Raw genomic sequence first — 21,029 nt, 5'->3', positions numbered from 1 at the left:
AGGAGCAGCTCAACTGTTACTGTTGAGGTGAACAGGGGTTACTGAGTGCAGTGAAATGTCAGACTGAGTCCAATCCATCATCTGTAAGCTTCACACAAACACTTCTTCCCATTACATAAGAGCATGAAAATGTTTAATATTTCAAGAAACTTAAATAATTAAGGTGGATCACCTCACCCTAAAGTCTTTTACGTCACGCTGTACCACCCACACATTTCCGACAGGGCAGCCACCCTGCTTTCGTGGCGGCCTGTTGGACTGATTTCAAAAGACCTGATTGGGTAAAGCCTCACCTGTCTGAAGTAAAGGTTACTGATTAGCAAAGCAATCTCAGCGCAATATACCACTCCCACATGTCCGCTTTGTACTGTGTGATGAATACAGTGCAACTGATGATGACTATACAGACAATAATGCTGCCGTTGTTTTCGTTTTTCATTATTTATTAGTCCATTATCTCTTTTTTTCTTATCCTGTGTGGGGTCACTGGGGGCGAGAGCCTATCCCATCATACATTGGGGGCGAGAGGCGTCAGTAATATAGACAGATTACCATTCACACACCCAACATGCATGTAGGTGGACTGTGGGCGGAAACCATAGACTGTATGAAATATGGATGTAGTCACCATGACGTCACCCATAGGTTTCTGAAGAGCCGTTGTGAAGCTCAAAGTGGGTGACTCCAGCCGTCACCATCTTGGCAGTGACAAAGAGGTAGATCATTGGTGGACCTGTGGCTGACCCGGGTGATGAAAAAGAGGAGATAGCTAGTGGCTAGCGACCTGAGATGGCTTACTTTAATATGATATAATATAATTAGCCTTAATGGTGAGTTATATAAAAAATTAACGGGGAAATTAGCTACAGAGACCAAAACCGTTTTTTGTACCAGGCTGTGAACATGTTTTTTTCTTCTGTAAAGTTGGGCATTTTAACATGGGGGTCTATGGAGATTGACTTGCTTTTGGAGTCAGCCTCAAGTGGCCATTTGAGGAACTGCAGTTTTTGGCGTTTGCGTGTTGGCTTAATTTCTTATGGTACATGTCCACAGCCTCTATCCTTTCCACACTTCCACACTCATTGTCTATGTAAGCAGCCGTGCAATGCATTCTGGTAGCGTGGCGGCGCAATTCGAGAGGCGGGACGTCGCGTTGGCCGCTCCTCATTTGCATAAAGTTTAGGTCTAGGCTAGTTTATGCAAATCATGTGCATCTGGCGCGACTCACCACCTCTGGAAATTCCCGAGAAACTTTTTAAACTAACCCTTGTCAATCCGAAATAAAGACAGATTCAGCAACTGCATGGTTTATTTCTCACATAAAATGTTTTCAGAAGCAACTATTTTCATGATATAAGAGAAGAAAGTTTCCAAATGAGCTGCCATATTGTTTCCGGTTTGAAAGCTGGGAGCAGCAGCCCACGAGGGAAAGCTTTCGTGCCTAGTACCTTGTGTCTAGTGTCAGCCAGTCAAGTGTCCAATGCTGGGAAGCGAGGCGATCCCTCGCGATATAAAACACCCCTGTGGACATGTACCATTAGCACCAGAGGTTCTATCCTGAGGAAAGGTGATTAGACACTAATGAAAACATAGTTAGTATTATATTCCATTTCTGCTAATAGATCTCCCTAAATCCTACACACAGGCCCTTTAGCAAAATAAATTGGCAATTAATTAAATACTTGTTGGAAGAATATATTAATTGTTAAGTTTAGGTTTCTTCAGGAACTGTTGATAATTAAAAACAGATAAAATAACACCATCCTTATCCTTCGTTGGCACCTCATAAATCCCAACTTACCAATTAAATAATTTATATTTATATATAATATTTTTCTGTTTCAATTGCCATTTTTATATGACAGAAATTAGAGTTTGATGACGACTGTTGCGATGTAACGTGTCACCTCGGGTCTGATAGATAGAACCTTCATGCTCCGCATGATGAATTGTGTTTAATGAGCTCATTAAAAACCTCGCTGGCCTGTCACACCCATGCACTACTGTGTATGTGGATGCGCGCTTGGTGCCACTCATAAGCGTCATCAATTGATTTTTTTCCCAGCCTCCATCCTGTCCTTGAGAGGCATAGCGATTAGATAGTCGTGCCACTACTGGAAGGTCACAGGTTTGATTCCTGCAGCGTTCTCGACCTCATTACCGAGGAGTCTCCTACTAAATGAACAACTCTTTAGCATCGAGGGGAATGCATATTGTATATAGATATTTACGCTGTTTGCAGAGTGATCTACAAACTCCTTTCCTAGTCCTGCTTCCTGAAAGCTTTTACAGCTGTTGTTCTACACACTCAGTGTTTAGTTGGAAGTATACCCATATCTTAAATTTGTTACCAATAATGTATTCAGATTTGGACGGCCTCAAGGGCTAAATAAATAAATTGTACTTGATGTTTTCTGCAGCGGAAGCAGAAACAGCAGTCAACTTATCCTGCAGCTTTCAGTAAATACCATCTGATTATTCCACACTACGATCTAATGAGAGCTCGGCAGGCAGCTCACATGGGATAAAATAACATTTGCATATAGATTTAATGGTTTGTTTTATACTAGTTGGATGCAAATGGGTGTGATTCCTCTCACTCAGACTGTAAGAACAGAAAAGTGTTTTGGCATGAGATTTAACAACATATATTTTCTATATTTGTTTGCAATATACTAAATAAAAACAATGCTTTTTATATATAAAAACATGGGACTTTCTTTTAAATATGATAGGAGGTTAGTCAGACATGCCAGCACATAAAACAAAGTTCAATAATTTACATAGGTGTGAGTAACAGGACTTTCTAACAATGGGCGCTGGTGTGGCTTGGTCGTCATCAATGGAGAAAAATGGTAACTGTTTAACCAACCAGATGTGTGATCAATTCTGCAAGACAGAGCTGCCAGGAGAGACAAGGATCCATAAAAAATAATCAGACAGGCGATGAGGCCAAAGAAGGATTTATGAATTCCCCTTTACAGCCCTGTAAAACCCCCACCGCTACTCATTAACCCGTGAGAAAAACTTTGCTCCCATTTGTAGCACCTGTGGTCACATGACCGCCGGGCTGTGGGGCAGAAGTATTTAAGAGGCTTGTGGACGGAGGGAGAGCAGACACTGAGCTGAACACCGACTGAGCAAAGAGACAAAGACGCTGCAAGAGCAACCACTGTCATCTGTCAACATGAAGGCCGCACTCGCCACCATCGCCGTCCTCGTCCTGGCTCTCAGCTGCACCTCTGAGGCCGTTCAGGTTGAAGTAAGTGCATCGCTTAACATTTTTCTGTATGGACAATGTTCATGTAGGTTACTACAAACCTGCATGTTGTACTCTCGTGGATTACAAAAGATACTAAAGCCGTGCAAACTTCTGTCACGTACAAACTGGGCCTTTGGTTTAATTGCAGTTCTTTAACACCAACATCTGCATTTTCTTTTCAGGAGAATGGATTGACTTTCTCTCTGGAAGCCGTCAAGAGGCTCCAGGAGCTGACAGAGAGCAGCGGTGCGACGGGGCGACAGAGCCCACGTCTCAGGGCGAGCCCCGTGTCTCTCTGTGCCGACCCCATGCTCCCACAGGAGTTCCTGCCCCTCTGTAAGCAGAGAGGAGCATCCGCATCCCTCGCCAGACTAAGTGAGACCACCATTATATATTGAAGAGTCTTTGTGGATGGAATTTTAAGTGTGTCATGAACATTGAGGTACAGCTGATTCAACGGTGTGTCTTTTTTGTCTTTGTTCCAGCCATGGTTCCCATGGACGTCTGTGAGATCTGCGCCTTCGCTGCCTGCACCGGCTGCTAAACAAACCCAGCATGCCACAACCATCTTGCCCAGCTTAAGACTTGTGATTTATTTTTTTTTCCTCCCCCTCAAAACTATTTCAGGGAATTTCTAACAAATGTTTGCCTGCAATGATGAGATGAAGACTTTATGTTCCCTGAACACAGAGGCTCTGACTCTGGCCCATCGGGCACTTTTAAAGTTTTAAAGCCCCAAAAAGAAAAACAATTTCAGACAAACTGAGGTATATTTTTTTGCAAACTGTTACTTTGTAGCATATTTACCACTATATTTTTCTGCTGACATTTCTTTATCATGCATTTTATTTCTTTGGTTAGTTTGTTACATTTCTATCTTATCAAGCTTTGTACTGTATACATATTTAAAAGAGAACTTTCTTTTTTTTTTCATGTTTCTTCTTTTTTATTAACATTGTTTTGAATAAAAAGCTTTCATTGATAGATCATGTGCCCATTGTGCTCTTTCCTGCAAATTAGAACACTCTATTACTGTTATTACTGTTATTATTATTATTATTATTATTATTACTATTACTATTTGCAGTCTACTCCCAGTTGTGGAAAAAGTTGAGTTTTCAAAAATATACTTAAAGTTGATTTAATAGAGTTTTGGCCACTAGGGGGCGGAAAACAGACAAACAAAAGCTGACAGATACAAGACCACCAACATTTCACTGGTTTATTACGTTAAAATTCACACTACTACGGTACTAGATGCTCAACTTTCTTCATGAGCTCATCAATCGCTAACTTTTCTTTCTGTGGTTTGTTGCTACAGTAGGCAGGTGGCACGAGGGGTTCGTCAGAGCTTGTTTGGCGGAAATGAAAGCGGAAATGTGCTGTGTTATTTTAACCTCAGATGTACAGTATATATGTCCATGTTCGATGTGCTGAATAATTTATTCTATGCATCGTATCTGAACTCAGCCGTACCACCTCGTTATACATTTATACTGTCAGTTCAGGGCACCAGTGGATTCTTTCTCTGCAAATCCAATCCGACACCTGCAATGTACTCCCGGCCTTGATGAAGTTAGATCATTAATGTAATTATGAGTGTGCATATCTGAAGTGATATGAGTGCACATGAATATATATGTTCAGTACATGCTATACAGTATGTATGAGCGAAGACAAAAAGGTCAATCCTGGTACTTTTTTTCTTGCTTTATAGGGAAATTCAAATCACTGCATTTCCTCTTTTCATTGTTTACAAAAAATATTTTGTAAACTATGAACAATTAGAATATGTTTAAATTTGACCAGCTTTAGGGAATAAAAAAATAATTTTAAATAAATATGATAATAAAATTATAATAAATAAATGATAGAATGATGTCAGAAAATACAGACCTTTAGTGTGGCTTGTTAAAAATGTCTTTGTAGGGTTGTATAACAACAGAAGCAGCTTCCGTGAGCTGTGGTTCTGGATTATGGGGATATATGTATTATTGACATGCTGCTGTCTCCAATCTGATGCTCCTATAGACTTTTTATTTTGTGCCTGTTCAGCACTTTGGTCAACTGCAGTTGTTTTTTGAATGTGCTATATAAATAAAGTTTGACCTGACTTGACTCACTCTGCACTCAGTGTCATATCAGGTCACCACACACCATTGTATATGGTAAAGTTGGTTGGCGTCTCCCGTCTGAGTGACATAATAACTACTGGTACTAAATTTATTTATCTACAAATCTCTTGTTAGTAAATTACCATATATATATCATCTTTATGCATTGGCCCATATTAATCAGTGAGTTGTTGATGCTCCAGGAAGACTGAGCCTGCACTTCAGTTACATTTCTGTTTTATTACCTGACTCCATCTGCTCCGGCTGTTGTGGTTGTATTTTTCAACTAAACTGTTGAAGGGGCATTGCCGTAAAACAATACTTATGTTCAGTCAAGTTACCCTGTATAAATAAAGGTTAAATAAATAAGAGATTTACCAAACAAGAGAAGAAGTGTAGAACCACTCACATGCATTTTAAAGTAAACATCCATACTCATACATACATCCTGAAGCAATAAGGAGGTAGTAAGAAATTAAGGGGGGCAAAGGGCAAAAGTGCCCCAAGAAATCCCTCAATGCCCCTAAAACTTGTGATCAAGGGATTTTGAAAGAAATATATATTTACCATTTTAGGTCAATATCCTAATCCTACTTTCAAATGTCTTTGGTCTGGTGCGTGAGCTAACAGTGTCAGCAAGCTGGCAGTAAATGTTAGGCACTGTATCTAACGGTAATGTTACAGCCTACATGGGTCTTGCTGACTGGAGGCTGAATGATCAGTGGGGATCAGTGACTAACATTACTGAGCTCAATGCACCAAGTGAACTAAGCTTTTAAGTCCCAAATCATTGTTTTTTTAGTCTACTAACCAATAATGCAGTGCTAGATAGTCGAGTCTATAATTTCATTATGCCTCCACGCCGGCATCACACTTTCAGATTGTCCGTCTGTAGGTCTGTCTGTCCGTACCATTCTCGTGAATGCGATATCTCATGAACGCATGGAGGGAATTTCTTCAAATTTGGCACAAACGTCCAGTTGGACTCAAAGAGGAATTGATTCGATTTTGGTGGTCAAAGGTTACTGTGACCTCACAAAACACATTTTTGGCCATAACTCAAGAATTCATCAGCTAATTATTATTACAATTATTACAATCTCCCAATAGGAGGACATGATGAAGTGATGACATTTTGGATAGACATGGATGTAAACTGTAACTTTACTGGTTGGCGGAGGCAGACAATAATTCTAGTTTCATCCATGCTCAAAACGTCAGCAGAGCTAAATTTGGGGAAATCTGTGTGTCACAAACCACACTGGACCTTTCCTTTAGTGATGATTAAGATTATATATAGATTTATATCCTGCACATCCTTTAATTGTCTAGTTTGGGACTTGCAATGGTCCAAATAGTGCTCTCATTCTCCTTTTTACACTTCCACTTTTAATATTTATTTTCAATACACCAGTTTGGTAAGTTCAAATTCCATGTTATATCACTCAGTGTCTGGGAAACATAGAACAGATGTTTCTTTTGTGCCATTGATCTTTTTAAACCCAATTGTTTCCCTGAGACAACATCAGTTAAGCTTCACTTACATGTCCTCCTGGACCTTCATAAAAGATAAGCGTTATATGATGCATATTCAATGAAAATCAATGAAAATCTTCTAGTCCTTATTGATTTTCCAAACAATACAAGTGTAGTTACTTTATAGTTTCTCATTAACAGCTATTGTTTGTGTCTTTTGTGTGTTTTTGAGTGACATTTCTTTATTACAAGCAGAATATTGTAATGCTACAAATTGTACTTTAAAGCTTAAAGCTCAGATATTATGCACTTTTCTAGGTTTATATTTATATTTTGAGAGTCTACAAGTAAATGTTTCCATGCTTTGTTTCTTTGCTCCAACAGTTCATTTCATCTCCTGTCTCTTTAGCCAGACAGTTTGGCCCAAAATACCAACAAACAAAGTCAGTCTCAAAGCTATAAAAAAGACATAAACAAGAAAGTTGAAGCCTTGATTTCCTATTTTAACTCAGCAGAGTAAAACCTGCTAAAATTGTTTGATATTGTGACTTTGATTTGGCGCCTGAAACAATGTCTCTGAGTTCACACAGTCAGCCTACAACTCATTGTTGATAAAGGCGCTCCAGACTGTGACTCACAATGACGTTACACATTTGACTCTTATCTGTTGTAAAACTTTGGGAAAGAGCGGCTCCTTCTCACCAACGTTGACCTAAAGGGATAGTTCAGGTGTTTTGAAGTGGGGTTGTATGAGGTACTTATTCATAGTCAGTGTATTATCTACTGTGGATGACGGTCGGCACACACCCAGTTTGGAGAAGCAGACAGGAGTTACCGCACGGAACCAAAGCAATGTACTGCTGTGGACGGGGCCGGCAACAAAACGTATTTTAGCCACCTAAAAGAAAGGCTCACCTAAAAGAATCAATATCAGATCACTATACACCCTTTCTGATGGGGAACTGAATCCATTGTATTCATATGCTCTCTCCAAAGCCACCAGACTCCATTGAAAAAACTTTAATTTTACTTCGCAGAACATGGGAGTTGCTGGTCTGCCATGGACTTGAATGGTTAGTTTGTTTGTGCTATTGAGTGACTTTGGGGAATCCGAACTAACCAAAGTCACACAATAACACAAACAAACTTACCGATCGAGGCAGCGGTTCTGCGAGGTAAAATTACTGTTTCCTTTAATGGAGTCTGGTTGCTTTTGCAAGAGCATAGATAACGACTTCAGTTCCCCGTCAGAAACATAGACTGTATAGCTGCCTCACGGCAAAATAAACCAGCTAAAATATTCTAAATATAGCGTACAATTAAACTGATAATGATTTTTTTAGATGGGCCTTTCTTTTAGGTGGCTAAAATACATTTTGTTGTTGCCCCCGTCCACAGCAGTACATTGCTTTGCTTCCGTGTGGTAACTCCTGTCTGTTTCTCCAAACTGGGGGCGTGCCGACGCTCATTTACTTAAGGTAATACACTGACTATGGATAAGTACCTCATACAACCCCACTTCAAAACACCTGAACTATCCCTTAATATCTAACTTCTTATTTCATTGATTTGAAATTGTACATTTTAAATAAAGTAAAGTATCTTTTGAATTGAAGTGATACCTGACTGTTTCCGCATTTCAAGTTTATGGGGAAAAAAAGGGTTTGCATTAAGGTGCAATAAGGTGCATATTTCTGACTGTGTAACCAAATAAATAAGTTTCCATTTGCATCTGGAAAGCGTCATAACTTGCGAATATCACAGCCGTGGAAACAAGTGACCTATACGGATCCGCTCTGCACGTATATGGCCTCTTCCTTATCAGGCAGCCCTGTGACGAATATCTGTGGGAGAGAAACAAGGGGTGAGATTTATTAGGTGGCACTGAGGCATCGGATGCGTTAGTATGAAACCCAAAGTCAATAACGAAATATTGCGCTGACGGGGGAAACAACAGAGATAGAGGTAATAAACAAATTTAGAGGATAGTGGCTATAAACTAAAAAAGAGGATCTTAGAGGGCACTTACAGTGCAAGCCTTTGGTTATCTTTGACCGGTCAGTGTACCCCCTACCTTTACTCTCCAGCTGCCTTTGTTAATAAATTACTCACTAAGTTGTCCAGACACCTTATAAGAGGCAGAGCAGATATACAGCGACCACAGAAGAAACTCTCCTCTAAACCGAGAAGTATCTTGCATCATCTGAAAATGAGAGTGCTCGGAGTCAGTGTCCTTGTCGTGGTGCTGTGTGTGTGCAGAGGAGCTCTGGGTGTGCAGGTTAAAGTGAGTATCACTTGCTCTTGGAAATACTGCTTACATGTGTTTATCTTTTCAAACCAGACTGCTTCTTTTGTTTCCGGCTTTTCACTCTGTCTTTGTTCCTTTTTTTGTATTTTCTAAATGCATCTTAGAAATAGTAGTAACAGGCACCAAGGGATCATTTTTGGAGGGAAAATCTGCATGTTGTCAGACTGATCTGAGGATGTGTTTCACCTCCTCTATCTTAAAGGTGCTACTGATAACATTATTAACATTCAGCCACTAAATGTCACATTTACTTCACAACTAGTGGTTGCCAGGCACTCTCCGTCAATCTCAGCCATTTATGCGTTTTATTCCACACTAACTGATGACCCAGAGATATACCAACGCCATTTTACTATTGGCTCACAAGTCTTGTTAGAAGTGAGAACTGAACGTCAGATATCTTTTAAAGAGATAAACAAAACATTAATTTTGGACCCGCCAAATTTTGAAAAAATTATTAATTCACAATCATATTTTTTTTCAGGAAAAGCCAAGTCTGATGCTTTATTTAAAAAAAATAAAATAAAATGTTATCAATAAGGCCTTTAAAAGATGCATTTCAACACTACTTATTCAGTCCAGTCATGTTCTCTCTGACTATCCAGTCCTCTCTTCTGATTCAAGTGCATTGTACCTCTTCATTCCCATTATATGACTAGTACGGCACGCTCTCTTTCTCAGTCTAGAGCACCTCCACTTGATTGTGGATTGTTGTCTTTCCCAACAGCTCTTCTTGTTCCTCCTCCACCAGGTTGGAGACAGGAGCTTCCCCTTGGAGGCCGTGAAGCAGCTGAAGGAGCTGATGGATTTAGACCACACCGTTAACCCTCGCCTCGCTGAGACCAGCGCTGTAGCCATCTGCACCGACCCTGTCCTGCCGCAGGTCTTTCGGCCAGTGTGTCAAGGGAGAGGAGCGGGCGTTGTTTTCTCCAAACTGGGTAAGACTGAGCAAAGGAGAAATTAGCAAATGACAAATATGGAAATGTTGAAGGACATCAGGTTTATTTCCGCACCAACACATTCAGGCATCATATCACAGTGTGGTCCTCTCACATCTCCTTCTATTGAGTTGAAAACATCAAACACAACAACAACAACTTGTAATATTTTCCAACTGCACTAAGCCCCAAAGACATTGGTTCCTAATGAAGACATACGTCTTTACAAACAGGTAAAAAATATGAATTTTCATTTTTCAAAAGGGCTAAATAATTTCTTAAAACAGCTGGGCTCTGTAGTTTTTAGGAAACGTTCAAACCCAAGCCGTAGTAAATAGTGCTTTTGTTTGGGCCTATTTTCAGGTGGATTAATACACATTTGGTGCAATACTTATTATGTTCATTATAATGAAGTCCATTGGTGTATAAACTTGTGTCAATTAATTGTTGGTTTTGGTCTTTTAATCGGATTTGATAATAATAAAACATAGAATATCACCAATCATATCTTTTAACTAAGAAGCTGCGGCTAAAAAGCACCGCCATTTCGCTCTGAGCTTTCACACCACAAACAAAGGCTTCAACCAATCACGTTGTATGGATATATTCGATACGTCCACTAAGGTCTTCAACAACACGGAGGCTCTGTAGTCCGAACCAAGACAGCAAACTTTATTACTCCTTTCAACCTTTTCAAAGGCAGAGCATACCATATCCACTCCTTCCGTTCTTACCTTTCACAATAAAAGTCCTAGACATATACGCTGCGTAACTGTTGTGTGCAAATTCAATCCTAACATTTCGCTAAAAGGAACCGAATCTATTCAGACCTTTTACTGAAAGTGTTGCAACTGTCGCAAATTCGCGTCGCTGCCGGTATGAATATGTTTGTTGCAAAAATATATGCAGGCGAGTATTTAGCATTTTCGTGTTGTTTATTCGTCACACCCACGGTGTGTAAAGGCATTGAAACAGGGGAAACTGTTAGCCTGGATCTTCTCAAAGGTCATACAATGTGCCCAAAAAACACCCTTAAAGCTCGCTTATCAATGAGTTATATCTCATTTGTTTAATTTGCCAACAATCCATACCGACATGTGAGTCGGATCAGAGAACTTTCAGCAAGAAAGCAAATAAGCAAATGTCTTATATTCTTTTGATGACCAACCTGCTCTACCACCTACTGAACTGCCTGTTCAGTGAGCATCAATGTCAACATTTGGCTTTTGTCAAATCCAAACAGCAAACAATCTCAGACGGGCTCTCAGAGACGCTATGTAATCAACAGTTTTATTATTCAGAACATGCGCTCGCTCTCTGACTCGAGATTAAAGACAAACTAACAACAGACGCAGGCTTCAGTTCTTTTGCTCAAATGGATTCCTCACATCCACTGTGTACACATTGTATTATACACGTCCTGCTATTGCTGCACCATAAAGTGGCTCTGGAATGATAATGCCAGACAAGAGGCCTATGAAAGGCTGTTCAAATAGTCTTTAGGGGCCATTAAAGCTCATTAGACACAGACGGCACCCTTGTTGCTGTACTGAGACGGATACGGATACAGATCCCATTATCAATATTAGCAGCATTTCATGAAACTGAAAGGCTGGCCCTTGGGTGGTACAAAAACACATTTTAGGTCAGATGAATATTTATGTTTCTTTTTTTTTCTTGCATTTTCCAGTGTTTATCATCACGTCTTCGGATCCCTGTGAAATATGTGCCAACCCCTCCTGTTCTGGGTGTCTGAACTGAGGCTGCCATCTGCTAGACACACAAACACATCGACTGAGAGCCTCTGGGGCCGTCGTACTCCATAGTTCTTCCACATTTATATGTATGAGGCATCTATGGACACCGGCAAAATACATCCTGTCACCTAGCAACCGAGCCACACAGGTCTCAAGGCTTAGAGGTCAACATACTCATGTATATTTTAATAGATACATAAAACTTATTCACTGGTTATTATAAGTTTTGGTAGAGGCTGTAGGCTGCGTAGTCCCTTTGTCAGTAAAGGGTCAAAGCAGAAGTTCTGTCGTGTTTGAATATTACTTTGTTGTCTTCAACTTTCTTTCATATTGAAGTTTTAATTTATTGCGTCTGATGCAGCTTCTTGATAATAAAAATATGAATCCTTTGCATCCTTGAAAGCAGTTTTTTCTTGTAGTTCTAAGAATACACACACACACACACACATACACATACACACACACACAAACGGAGTATGCTGTTTCAAAGCTACTGAATGGGAAAATAAATAAATAAAGTAAAGGACATTGAGTCTATAACAAATGAACGAGAATCAACATTTTTAAGTAAAATGTGACTATAATATATGATATCAAAAGTTGATTTATTCAAAATATTAAACATAACATAAATATGCTTATCATGAACTGAATGTAAACAAATCGAGTAAACTTTATTTTACTAGATCCTAAAAGTGGGCTATTTGTATGTGCAAGAGTAAATCTGACAGTTATTTAAAGGTGCTACATTTGATATCCAGAGCATTAATATAGCAGCAAACAACTATTTGCTATGTAAAGATATAGAGGAGTAATGTCTACCTGAGCAGAGAATGAAGTCACTCTCCCTCTGGATGTGTCCTAACAGAGCTTCTCCGTGGTTTGTTTACATAAGACTGGCAGCACATGTTCGTGCATGTGAGCGTGCCCCACTGGCTAGCTCTTTGCCCTCATACAACGATTACAGCTGATAACGCGACCCGACTGATCTCACCGTCCGGTTTCCCCTCAGTGCAAACAACAGCAACAGTGCTGACAGAGCTAACAGTGTTTACCTGTCAGCGCTGTTAGCACCGTTAGCCATCAGCCCAGCTGTCTCCATGTTGAGAGCCATGGGGAGGCAATCCCTCGGCTCACAATATCGAATATAGCACCTTTAATTTATTCACTCTGACTCAACATGATTCCATTAAATGTGACCTTTTACATTGAACTCAAGCAATTAAATTGGATGGAAAATGTAGGCTACATATAATTGAAATAGCCCACTTAAAAGTCAACGTTTTTGTCATTATTCAAATAAAATATTGTCTATTAAGAAGATGAATCACTGAATTAAAAAAAAAAAGGTTCACACACTGGGCTGCAAAGCCGACAACCCATCTGTGTAGGCTACACTCAATACATCCGATTCATTATAATGATTCAAATGAACCAGCTCTGATCTGTAGTGGCAGGGCGAGAGGGGGTTGTTTGTGTTGCCAGTGTAGTGACGATGGATATATTCAGTAACCTTTCACATGGCTCTAATATGATATGTAGGAAAATGTCATCTGGCAGGACTGCCAAGCAGAGCAGCTAATTGATGGAAGAGCCATCAGGAATGTGCATTACTGACATCAGACATCAATATGCATGACGTCAGTGACCTGCTTTCCTACCCTCTATACTTCACAGTCATCAGGTAGCAGATATGGTCATCACTCATTGCTCTACTGCCTGCATTGTGTTTATCTATAAACCCTAAATGATGTGAGTTTAATGAATCAGTTAATGGACTGGTCTAATGAAAGGGCACAAACTCAAAGAACACTAATCCTTGGTGGCTGATGTGTGTTTCCCCTCCATGATGTGCATTAACATAATTAGAAATAAAACAATAATTTCCTTTTCTTTTTATAATTACTATTATATATTTGTATATGCTATATATGTATATAGGCCAACATATTTATTCACTTTTCTGTTTTAACTTTTTCCCCCTCTGTTACTACCCTGATTTGTTTTGTTGTTTTGATGTGTTGTTCTATACTCCTACTAAATACTTAACAAGTGCAACTATTTTATTATTATTACTCTTGTATTCTTGTAGTATTACTGGGGTTTTTTTGTTATGTGTGTTTTTGTTTGTTTTGTTTTTTTAACTCTATTCTTTCTTTTTATCATTATTATTATTATTATTATTTCTTTTCTTAATTTTATTTCAATTTTGAATTTTGAAGTTGTTTTCTCTAGTGTATTTAAGGAGTTTGTCTATAAGCTCCTCTACTTAAAAACTGGTTTATAAACTATTGTAATTACGAAGTGTAAATTGCATATATGAAAACAACCTTGAAAAAAGGGAAAAAATAAAGTATGTAAGTGCAACTAAAAATTTCAATAAACAAAGTTTAAAAAAAAAAGACAGTAGTTAAAAAATCCTTGAACAAAACACAATAAAGATGAAATTTTCTAAACAGAAACAGAGAAACAGTGACAGAGAGACACAACAGCATTAAAACGAAGGCTGCAGTAGAGGGAGGGAGACCTCTTGACTCAGACTCTTCTTGACAACGGATGACGACCTCTGGTGGTTGTCAAGTGACGTAACAACCAGGTGTCCAACGCCTCCGTTAATGAACTGTCGAAGGATTTCACACATCTCAGGTAAATACGTACCTAAAGCAGGGGTCTGCAAACCTGCGGCCTTTTTAGCTCCTCTCCAGTGGCTCCCTGTGGATTTATAAACATGAAATGAATAACTCTTTTTTCGTTTACATTTTCATTTTTATTTATAATTGTTGTAGGTCTATGGTACGATGACGTAGTATAAGGGCCACATTGACGTAAAAAAAATAAATCTGAGATTTAGAGAATAAAGTCGTAATATTACGAGAACAAAGTCATAGATTTTATGTGTTATTTTATTCTTTTCTCGTAAAGTTATGACTTTAATCTCGTTATATTACGACTTTTTTATTGTAAAGTTACGACTTTTTTCTCGTAATATTATGACTTTAATCTCGTAATGTTACGATTGTTTTCTCGTAATATTATGACTTTATTCTGTAAATCTCAGATGTTTTTTTCCCTCAATGTGTCTCTAATAACTCTGTTGTACATTTGCTCTTTGGCCCTCTCTGCATTAGACTTACATACTATATACTTAAACTATAAACTGTGTTACCTTCAACACAATGCTTAAATGTTTTGCGGCTCCAGACAGATTTTTTATTTATTTTTTTGTCTAAAATGGCTCTTTTGATAATAAAGGTTGCTGACCCCTGACCTAGACCAACAGGCTCGATGTGAGTCAACGTCAGGCAAGTAAATAAATTAAGTTGTGGCAAGACGGACAGTGATTTTGCTCAAATGTTTTCATGTTAATTGTTGTTTCCATTCAGCCTGCAGTTTAAAGACAGTTTGGTCCATTCATTCAGGGTGTCCTACTGCAGTATAACTTTAAATGAGACAAATGATGGAGAAGACATAATCTGGCAGAAGGAAAACTTCTCTCTTGTGCACACAGACACACAACGTTTCCTGTCTGTCCACAAGAATAACATGTATATCCCTGTGATATGTAATCAACCATACAACAGACCTTGGTATTGCGTGTGAACAATTTTCTAAGTGTACGTGAAGGCACCACGTGGCTCGTTGGTCTAGGGGTATGATTCTCGCTTAGGGTGCGAGAGGTCCCGGGTTCAAATCCCGGACGAGCCCAAGCTGGCTTTTTCAGAAAAAAAAGTTAGTTTTTTTCTTCAAGCATGCTTGCTCAGTGTTGCAGAGTGCTGTTGTTGAAATTGTTGTGTTTTTTTTTGTTTGTTTTTTGTTCTTCCTCTTTGAGGTGTTTATTTATTTTGTGACAGGAAGGGGGGTTATAATTTAAGAGGAAAATTTAATTTTAAAAAGCCTTTTGTTCGTACAACAAAGAAGAGTATGTGTATTTCAGTCTATGGGGTGAATTTGTGGAATGGGTTTAAGCGGAGCACAAATATAAATCACTTTAAAAAGCTATACAAGAAAGATATTTTTGGGAGGTATATGGTTGAGGAAGAGTTGTGATTAGTTGTGTTAAGGGTTATGTGGGTTGTAAATAAACTTGGGATGCTGTTCATATGAATAGCATATATGAATGCATATATGAATGCTTGGGATGCTGTTCATATGAACAGCATCCCAAGTTTATTTACAACACTCATATCCATCCGGAGTTAAAAAGTAGATATAAACCAACCCTTAACACAACCCTTATCACAACTCTTCCTCAACCATATACCTCCCAAAAATATCTTTCTTGTATAGCTTTTTAAAGTGATTTATATTTGTGCTCCGCTTAAACCCATTCCACAAATTCACCCCATAGACTGAAATACACATACTCTTCTTTGTTGTACGAACAAAAGGCTTTTTAAAATTAAATTTTCCTCTTAAATTATAACCCCCCTTCCTGTCACAAAATAAATAAACACCTCAAAGAGGAAGAACAAAAAAACAAACAAAAAAAAACACAACAATTTCAACAACAGCACTCTGCAACACTGAGCAAGCATGCTTGAAGAAAAAAACTAACTTTTTTTTCTGAAGAAGCCAGCTTGGGCTCGTCCGGGATTTGAACCCGGGACCTCTCGCACCCTAAGCGAGAATCATACCCCTAGACCAACGAGCCACGTGGTGCCTTCACGTACACTTAGAAAATTGTTCACACGCAATACCAAGGTCTGTTGTATGGTTGATTGCATATCACAGGGATATACATGTTATTCTTGTGGACAGACAGGAAACGTTGTGTGTCTGTGTGCACAAGAGAGAAGTTTTCCTTCTGCCAGATTATGTCTTCTCCATCATTTAATTAAATATATTTAATTTGGGATGTAAATAAATCTGGGATAGTTTATATATTATATTATATTATCATTCTATGATATATGAGTTATTAGAGGAGAAGTGAGAAAGGGGTAGGGAAATATAAGTTTTACTTCTACCTACTACTTTTCGGACACTATTACTCTTGTTTTGTTTGTTATTATTTTTTTCTGTTTTTATTTATTTTATGTTCGAAATAAAGTAATTCATTCATTCATTCATTCATTCATTCATTCATTTTGTCTTATCTTTTATTTTATTTGTTTTCTTTGTTAGATATGTGAAATACATGAAATGTCGTGTCTCTCTTTCTTTAAAATTCTGACTAAACATTTCATTTTATAATTTAATTATGAATATTGTTAGTCTGACTGTATGTGTATATATGTATATATGTCTATATGTAAAATTCAATACAAATATTGTTAAAAAAAAAAAAGAAAGTATGTTTGCTCAAACAAGGGAATGGTTCAGATTGGCAATAAGTTAACTCTCAAAACCAACATACTCATATGCAGTGCTAAAGCAAACATATAGTATGAATGAAAAGGTAGGTAAACTAATCTGAGTATACAGGTAAAATTGTTGTTAATCCCAAAATTGTTGTTAATCCCATAAGATTTCCCCTGGTATTTCCCATTAAGTAGCTTTAATTTTGCTAAAAGCATGCAGTGAAGCAGTATCTCATATATATTTGTTCCAGCTCTTCATTGAAGCTATGATGTTTGAGTGAAATATTCAAACCCCAGACACAAGACAATCACTTACTGTACATCCATTGATAGAGTTCTGTTTTATTGTATGCATGCCTGTCCCAGGATTTACTCATAAACTGATGTCACTCATTTGCACCAAATCCATCATCACAAAACTGAAAGTTAATCTTGATTTCAACATGTTGCGTTCAACCTCTTACACTTCCCCAATTCTCTCCATTGTGTGCCAATCTTCATACATTTCAACAGGTTAGTGAAAGCACCAACAGATGTGTTAATTGACCGTTAATGCTAAAGCCCATGGTAAAATTGTTGTTAATCCCATAAGATTTCCCCTGGTACTTCCCATTAAGTAGCTTTAACTTTGCTAAAAGCATGCTGTGAAGCAGTATCTCATGTATATTTGTTCCAGCTCTTCATTGAAGCTATGATGTTTGAGTGAAATATTCAAACCCCAGACACAAGACAATCACTTACTGTACATCCATTGATAGAGTTCTGTTTTATTGTATGCATGCCTGTCCCAGGATTTACTCATAAACTGATGTCACTCATTTGCACCAAATCCATCATCACAAAACTGAAAGTTAATCTTGATTTCAACATGTTGCGTTCAACCTCTTACACTTCCCCAATTCTCTCCATTGTGTGCCAATCTTCATACATTTCAACAGGTTAGTGAAAGCACCAACAGATGTGTTAATTGACCGTTAATGCTAAAGCCCATGGTAAAATTGTTGTTAATCCCATAAGATTTCCCCTGGTACTTCCCATTAAGTAGCTTTAACTTTGCTAAAAGCATGCTGTGAAGCAGTATCTCATGTATATTTGTTCCAGCTCTTCATTGAAGCTATGATGTTTGAGTGAAATATTCAAACCCCCGACACAAGACAATCACTATTCCATCAAATGAAAATTTTGAAGATGGCTTGCGCATCCTTTCAACCTGACAGAAACTTAATCTCAAGTGGAAAATAAACGTCTGCAGGTTTGTGCTGAAGGATCCATCGATGAACCTTTAAATTAACCTCTAAGTGTACTGTTTAGCTGTAAAATGAGAAAGTTTGTGAGATGGCAGCCATGTTGAGATCAGTTGAGGAAATACAAAGCACCATATAATATTTGATCAGCGTTGCCTAGTTTCACCGTTTGGTCAGAGTTTTACGAGTGATTGACAACTGCCTCCGTTCGATGAACAGCCAATAGGAACTCTCTCTCTCTGAAATGACCTGTGATTGGCCAAAGTCTCCTGTGATGGGCTAGATTTTTTAAAGCCTGAAAACAGAGCCATGAGGAGGTGCAGAAGTCTAGTTATCTCTCAGAACACTTGAATTACAATATGCTGAAAGGTTATTATGGCATTTTTGCCCAATGCATCCAAAAAGATACCTAAAATAGGAAGTTAGGTTCATAAATACAAACAATAAACAAAAGAAAGTTTCTGAAATGATTAGTCGATTCTTTTTTTCTTTTTTTTTTTAACCAGGCAAATCATTAAGAAGAAATTCTTCCTTACATTGGTGGCCTGGTGATAAATAGATTATTCAATTAACAACAGTTCTGATAGTAAATTAAAGTCGTTTATCAAGCAAAAATGCAAAACATTAATTTTCCAGCTTCTCAATGTGAAGATTGTCACATTTCTGACATTTTATAGAAAACATGATTAAGCTGTAAATCGGAAAAATACTAAACAGATTTATTAATGACAAAAGTAATCATTGCCCTAAAATGACTTTGTGGAAAACAAATAAGTACAGTTACAGTTAAGTAGGGTACTTACTGTATATTTTCATATATTTCAGAGGAAAATATTGTACTTTTTTATATATTTATTTGATAGCAATAGTTACTTTGCAGATTAAGACTTTCTAATACAAAACACATGATCTGCCGTTAAATGAAATATGATGCATTGTCATATGTTGTATTAACCAGCACTATATAAAGTAGTTAAAATAGGGCACCTTTACCAGCTCCAACATTGAAATCTCCCTTAAACCCTTTATAATCATAATACAATGACATATATACTAATATACCTATATGAGAACGATCATTATTCCAAAATGAGTACTTTTGACACCTTGATACATTTTAATATTTGTGTATTTCAGTCCAGTGTGCTCATTCCTCTCAATACCCACCAGAGGGCACAATTCACTAAACAATTTTTTCTACATTCTGCAGACTTCATGGCATGCTGGTAGCATATGGATATACCCTCTGCATAAATATATTATTTTCATGTAATGTTGCAAAGATTTAACTTATGTATTCATCTTGAGAAGCGTACAACTTGACATTGCATACTTGTAAAGTTCATGACAACCCTTGTCCTGCTCCCTTCCCCAAGAAGCTATGGTAAATAGTGAGAATCCCTGGGACACATTTCCTAAACTATTTAATCTCTTCTTCTTCCGAAAGAGGAGTGATTTGTTTTTACAGTTTGTCTGCAGGGAAACCGTCCCTCCATCCCTTGTTTGACTATACTTATCCTGTTCAGGGTTCAGCTGCTGGAGCTTATCCCAGTACCCACTTTCAGAGAAGTATGTTGACAGTCTATGTTAGGGCCAACAAACATATAGACGGACAATCACATTCACACCGAAGATTTAGTTCCAACATCACCCAACGTGCATGTCTTTGGACTGTGGGAGAACATGTAAAGTCAACACAGAAAGGCCCGGCGGGTTCAAACACACAGACTTTTTGTTGTAAGGCGATAAGGGAGATCAAGTGAAATCCTGTGTGAAGTCTTTTGATTTACACAGCCCTGAACGCCTGGACCCCCACTTCCGTCACCCCCGCTTATCTCCTCTGAAGGACTTACTGTACATCCATTGATAGAGTTATGTTTTATTGTTTCCCAGGATTTACTCATAAACTGATGTCACTCATTTGCACCAAATCCATCAAAACTGAAAGTCAATCTTGATTCCAACATGTTGCGTGAGGTCAACCTCTTATATTTCCCCCATTCTCTCCATTGCGTGCCCATTCTCATACATTTCAACATATTGAAAGCAGCATTAACCATTGACCGTTAATGCCCCCATCCCCCCGCTTAGTTACTGTTACTGTTGAGCAAACTTCCTTTTAAACAATGGCAGGGTTCAACGTTAATGTTTTTTTCTGAAATCTACTTGCCCAAAGTCATTTTTTACTAGCTCCTATAAAAATGAACTTGCACCCAAAGTTAATTGTCGCGCTTAATCTTTATTTAAAGCTGAAGTAGGCGAGATTTGAGCAAATATGATTAAAAAAAAATTATTTTAATGAAACGGTCGCTATATCGAGACAGTAGTACATGAAACAGGTAACATGAAAAAAATCATGTACCTCTGTGTCCTCTGGTGCTCCTAATGGCATCTGCAAGATTTCACAGAACGGAGGAAAACAACCAATCAGAGCTGATCTGAGGTCTGCTGTCCATCTGCTGTCAATGAGAGCCGGCTGTCAATCCCTCGTGAACTCCGACCAAACAGTTAAACTAGGCAGCGCTGATCAAATATGAATCAATATTATGTTACATTAATGCCTATTTCTCGCCTCAAATGTTTACAGAAACATCTTGTAGTGTACTGTTTAGCTGTAAAATTAGAAAGTT

At 38.2% G+C, this 21,029-nt stretch overlaps 2 protein-coding genes and 2 non-coding genes across 4 annotated transcripts; 3 read left to right on the top strand and 1 right to left on the bottom strand.

Annotated features, from left to right (window-relative positions):
* The first annotated feature begins 3,093 nt into the window (after positions 1-3,093).
* Positions 3,094-4,246, top strand: si:ch211-220m17.5 (guanylin family protein). Its single transcript, XM_037779432.1, has 3 exons — positions 3,094-3,262; positions 3,445-3,637; positions 3,748-4,246. The coding sequence occupies exons 1-3, from the start codon at positions 3,188-3,190 to the stop codon at positions 3,804-3,806; spliced, it is 327 nt and encodes a 108-aa protein (XP_037635360.1). The 5' UTR covers positions 3,094-3,187; the 3' UTR covers positions 3,807-4,246.
* Positions 4,247-9,061: 4,815 nt separating this feature from the next.
* LOC119498296 (guanylin-like) lies at positions 9,062-11,859 on the top strand. The gene is made up of 3 exons (XM_037787058.1): positions 9,062-9,136; positions 9,912-10,098; positions 11,789-11,859. Exons 1-3 carry the CDS (start codon positions 9,062-9,064, stop codon positions 11,857-11,859), a joined length of 333 nt encoding a protein of 110 aa, XP_037642986.1.
* Positions 11,860-15,488: 3,629 nt separating this feature from the next.
* trnap-agg lies at positions 15,489-15,560 on the top strand. Its single transcript has one exon. It is a non-coding gene; the product is annotated as a tRNA-Pro (tRNA).
* An 874-nt stretch (positions 15,561-16,434) lies between these two features.
* On the bottom strand, positions 16,435-16,506 carry trnap-agg. The gene has a single exon. It is a non-coding gene; the product is annotated as a tRNA-Pro (tRNA).
* Positions 16,507-21,029: the final 4,523 nt, after the last annotated feature.

This window comes from Sebastes umbrosus, chromosome 1 (genome assembly GCF_015220745.1).
Source record: "Sebastes umbrosus isolate fSebUmb1 chromosome 1, fSebUmb1.pri, whole genome shotgun sequence".
Taxonomy (NCBI): Eukaryota; Metazoa; Chordata; class Actinopteri; order Perciformes; family Sebastidae; genus Sebastes; species Sebastes umbrosus.
The sequence above is the reverse complement of the archived record's forward strand: the minus strand, read 5'-3'. Positions and strand labels throughout refer to the sequence as shown.

Bases quoted from the DNA above. Each gene is read 5' to 3' on its own strand.
- si:ch211-220m17.5 (XM_037779432.1), top strand. From the start codon at position 3,188: ATGAAGGCCGCACTCGCCACCATCGCCGTCCTCGTCCTGGCTCTCAGC. The intron at 3,263-3,444 runs GTAAGTGCATCG...TTTTCTTTTCAG, and splicing joins CTGAGGCCGTTCAGGTTGAA to GAGAATGGATTGACTTTCTC. The intron at 3,638-3,747 runs GTGAGACCACCA...TCTTTGTTCCAG, and splicing joins CGCATCCCTCGCCAGACTAA to CCATGGTTCCCATGGACGTC.
- LOC119498296 (XM_037787058.1), top strand. From the start codon at position 9,062: ATGAGAGTGCTCGGAGTCAGTGTCCTTGTCGTGGTGCTGTGTGTGTGC. The intron at 9,137-9,911 runs GTGAGTATCACT...CTCCTCCACCAG, and splicing joins CTCTGGGTGTGCAGGTTAAA to GTTGGAGACAGGAGCTTCCC. The intron at 10,099-11,788 runs GTAAGACTGAGC...TGCATTTTCCAG, and splicing joins CGTTGTTTTCTCCAAACTGG to TGTTTATCATCACGTCTTCG.